A 4,310-nucleotide genomic window follows, 5' to 3' on the forward strand; every position below is an offset into this window, starting at 1 on the left:
TCTTTATGCATAATGTTCTCAAGGGTCATAGAAGGTTCTCCCAAGATGATTTGAGTCTTTAAGGGATCTTTAGAAACATGAACAAACAAGGGACTTCAGAATAAAAGACTGGTAGAATGAGAGGCCTATTTTTGGATAAAGATGAAAGGTCTGTTGGTAGAATGAGAGGCCTATTTTTGGATAAAGATGAAACGTCTGTGCGACTGAGTAAAAAGATGCACACTTACATTTTTAATTCTGAGTACAGAGCAGGGAAGTCACAATGTGGACACACTGTCCAATCATCTTTCAACATATGGCGACCCTGGAAATAGTACATTTAAGAGTAAAATTCATCTTTGTTTTAAAAACTCCCACCATTATTCATTTATGATAATTAAATTACAGTTAAAAGCCAGACCTCTTAAATGATGAAATTATTGATATTTCACACAGGTGGGTAAGAAAGAAAGAGATGGCATCAAAGGGTCTAAAGCTCGGTTTTACTTATCAGGTTCACGTTTAAAGGAAAAATAATCGTCAACTTTGTGACATCATTACCTGAATTTATTTTTCTTTAAGATAAAGCTTATATTAGCCCAGTGACTAACAAATAATCTGATATTCAAAATTTTTCTGAGAATAGGTCTTAAAATTAAAATGATAAAAATTACACTTATAAAGTGTTACTGCATGCCATATGGTACCAGGGCTTCATACATGTTATCTCATCAATCAGTAGTTGATCTCAGTAAGCAGGTATTGTTACAGATGAACCTAGCAAGGTAAAGCAAATAGTGCCAGGTTATGTAGCCAAAAAGTGGCAGAAAAAGGATTTAAGCCCAGGACTGTTTGACCCCACATCAGTGCTATACTGCCTGCCCCACAGAGACTTCCTGATGGGGCCTTCACTTAGATTATTATATGCTTCGAGTATAACTTTCAACTTCGATGATCATGAAATTATATGCTAACTGTTATGTAAAGATATGCAAGAAATTTGAGGAATAAGATTATTTGTAAAGAAAATATTGACATACATCAAGTATTCAAATGGGTTATAAATATATATATGCAAAGAAAGGGAAATTATTATAAAGAAACTTACTGTGGCAATGCAATACGGGATGTTGTTTTTACATCCAGGACAGAGGAGTTCACACTCCGGGAGAAGAAATTCACAGAATGGACATGGGGTTGTGGCCTCTTCTGTCTCAGATGTATCAGGTCTCCTGTGAGTGAGAATCATGTGTTGTTTAAAAACACCACTTTATTTTACGTACACAGACAGTGGAGAGAGCGCATACTTGGAAAACTGGGAACGTGTAACACACCTACTCTTTATAGTCAGACTCTGAGATGAGAGATACTGACAAGCTCACCATCAGCCCTCAATCCAGCTCCAGAGAGGAGGAAGAATACTTAGGACTGGTCAGGTTCTAGGACCACATGTAGTTTTGAGCACTTGAAATATGGGTAGTATGAGAAACTCAGTTTTAAATTTTATTCTATTTCAATTAATTTCAATTTCAGTAACCACACGTGGCTAGTGGGTAACATGTTGGACCAGACAGCTACAGACCCCTCGTGCCTGGGGAGAGAATGACTAGCATCTCTCCCAAGCCAGAGCCCAGGTCAGTGTGGTACTAAGCTCTTAGGGTCAATATGATCTTGCATTTCATAGTTACTTTCTCCCCACCTCACTCTCTATACTAGCAGGAATATTGGGTTGGACTGATTTGGTTCGAAGCTATATAGGCTTATCAGCTTTTAAAAGAAGGAGCATTCCATTTAGCTCCATCCAGCTTAGAGTTCTCTGCTATGAGGGTTGGTCCAAGCCCAACTAACAACAAAGTGTTATTTACTTCCATTTGCCATTATCAGTGCAGTCATCTCCCTTGGCTAGGTCTGGGTCGAGATTTAGGTATATCTGGGTTCCTTGGTCATAATGCGACTAATAGATACCCCAAATGTCATCTCTGAACAAGTGGTAGTTTAGAATTACTGCATGATTGCAATTAACTTTTCCTTTTGTAAATGCTAGTGCGACTTTTCCCCAGGTTTCCTTTAGATAACAAGGCCGCTTACTGCTTTCTGAAGTGAGGACATTTGGAGGTGCACAAGATTTGGAAATGAACTCTCTGCTGGCAACGGGATGTGTTAACATGAAGTTTCTCACACTGGGAGTATTCACTATTTTATTCGTCCCTCTGTGGCAGACACTGTGTGATGCCTGCCTACCTAAAAGCCATTCTTTCTCCTTCTTCCTTGCCAACAGGACCTCATTCCCCTCAGAAATATGCTTTTGCAGCTAGAGGTACTATGTGGCAGAGTATTGGCCAATGAGGTGAAAAGGAGAGTCCTGGGTACGATGCCTTCCTGACTAAAAAAGCAAGGACTCTTTTTCCCTTTCATTTACCCACTTCTTCCTGCCTTGAATGGGGATGTGATGCCTGGAGGTGCTGCAGATGTCTTCCAACCATGAGGAAGAAACCTCTGTGCTATGGATGGCAAAGCTGGAAGACAGAGGGGTCTGTGCTTGTTGGCATCAGACACACTGGCACCAGCCCTGGACCATGATGCTTTGTGTATGGGTCAAATAAATCCTGACTTGTTCAGGCTATTGTTGGGTTTTCTGCTGCTGGTAGCTGAATGCAATTCTTTGCTTCCCCTATCCGTGTTCTCATTGAGCCCGAGCATCAGCAACTACATTTTGAAAAATATTTTTGTAAAATGTGATTAGGTAGTGGAACTAGCTGTCTCTGCCTACCTGACCATGGCCTCAATCTTCTTTTTGTATTTGGCATCTATTTTGTTGCGGTATTCAGGCCTCATCAACATAGCTGCAAAGCTGAAAGCAGAGTTCTTCAGGCCTGCCCTGTGACACTCGATCACAGTAGACGTCAGGATTGGAACAATGTCTGCAACACAAAAGGGAGAGCGGAAAGAGCAGAGTGTCTCCTGTCTTCACCATACTGGCATAACCCCATCCCTGGTTCAATAGGGAAAACAGAGTCACATCTCTCTGAACTTTGCATTTTGTGCAAAGAACCAGACATGATCTGTTTAATGAGGAAAGAGCACAGCCGCGGAGTCAGGCGAGCTGCTCATCAGATGACTTTCCCTTGACTATCCACATTTTGCCTTGTGACACCGTGACCTGCACCCCTTGAGGCAAGACTTTTGTGAGTATCCTTCCATACCTCTGAGATACATTTTTGCATTTGACAGGGCTGCTCATAAATGGGTTAGGGAGATTAATAACTTTAAGCAGTAATCTCTCTGCATACACCTAATTCTTTCTTCAGGACAGATACTCAGAATTACTGACTCAAAGAACACGACCTTTTAAAAAAGTACTCTTACCACAAACTGCTGAACTGTTTTCTAGAAAGGCCACATTCCAATTTCCATCCCCACAGGCAATCATGAGAGTGTTTGTCCTATCCACCCTTTGCCAGGATGGTATACAATTATTTTAGTCTTTTTCATGTAACAAAAAAAGAATACATTTAGAGATCAGGAGTTGGTAAATTATGACCTGTGGGCCAAATCTGGCCCTCTGACTTTTCGTATGGCACATGAGTTAAGAATGATTTCTACATTTTTTAAATGGTTGGGAAAAAAATCAAAAGAATAACATTTTGTGACATATCACAATTATATGAGGTTCAAATTTCTTTTTTTTTTTTTGGCAGTTGGCCAGTACAGGAATCCAAACCCATGACCTTGGTGTTATAAGGCTGTGCTCTGAGGTTCAAAGTTCTGCGTCTGAAAATAAAGTTCTATTGGAACACAACCATAGTCATCTGTTTTCACGTTGTTCATGCCAAAATGACAGAGTTGAACAGTGGCTACAGAGATTAAATGGCCCACAAAACCTAAAACACTTAACATCTGGTCCTTTACAGAAAAGTCTGCTGACCCATCATAAAATGTGACAAAATCTGTTCATTTAAGAATGTTATAATGACATGTCTTTTAGAGTAATGGGACCTTTTTCAGAGGCAATGTCCTACTGTGGTTGAGACACAGAGTCAGACTTTAATTAGCNGGACCTTTTTCAGAGGCAATGTCCTACTGTGGTTGAGACACAGAGTCAGACTTTAATTAGCTGACAGTGTGATCTAGGCAAGTGTTACTTCACTTCTCTTGCCCCAGTTTGCTTATCAGTAAAACAGTGAAAATAATAACAGTATCCATGTGTGCAGAGAAGTACCCACGTGTGCAGGCTTGAGACTATTATCCTTAGAAAGAGCTGCTAGAACTGTTGGCCCTTGGCTTGCATCTGGGAACTTGGATTTGGGGAGGGTTCCCACCAGAACTGATAA

The 4,310-nt window shown here is 40.5% G+C and overlaps 1 protein-coding gene across 1 annotated transcript in view; it reads right to left on the reverse strand.

Annotated features, from left to right (window-relative positions):
* Positions 1-4,310, reverse strand: part of LOC103609650 (WD repeat-containing protein 19) — a 49,524-nt gene that overhangs the window by 3,442 nt on the left and 41,772 nt on the right. The window contains exons 16-18 of the mRNA XM_008593951.1: positions 2,750-2,900; positions 1,088-1,211; positions 228-304 (exon numbers count right to left, since the gene is read on the reverse strand). Coding sequence (XP_008592173.1) covers positions 228-304; positions 1,088-1,211; positions 2,750-2,900 — 352 coding nt within the window. The remainder of the gene's footprint in view (positions 1-227; positions 305-1,087; positions 1,212-2,749; positions 2,901-4,310) is intronic.

The sequence above is a fragment of the Galeopterus variegatus genome, unplaced genomic scaffold, assembly GCF_000696425.1.
Source record: "Galeopterus variegatus unplaced genomic scaffold, G_variegatus-3.0.2 Scaffold9898, whole genome shotgun sequence".
NCBI lineage: Eukaryota > Metazoa > Chordata > Mammalia > Dermoptera > Cynocephalidae > Galeopterus > Galeopterus variegatus.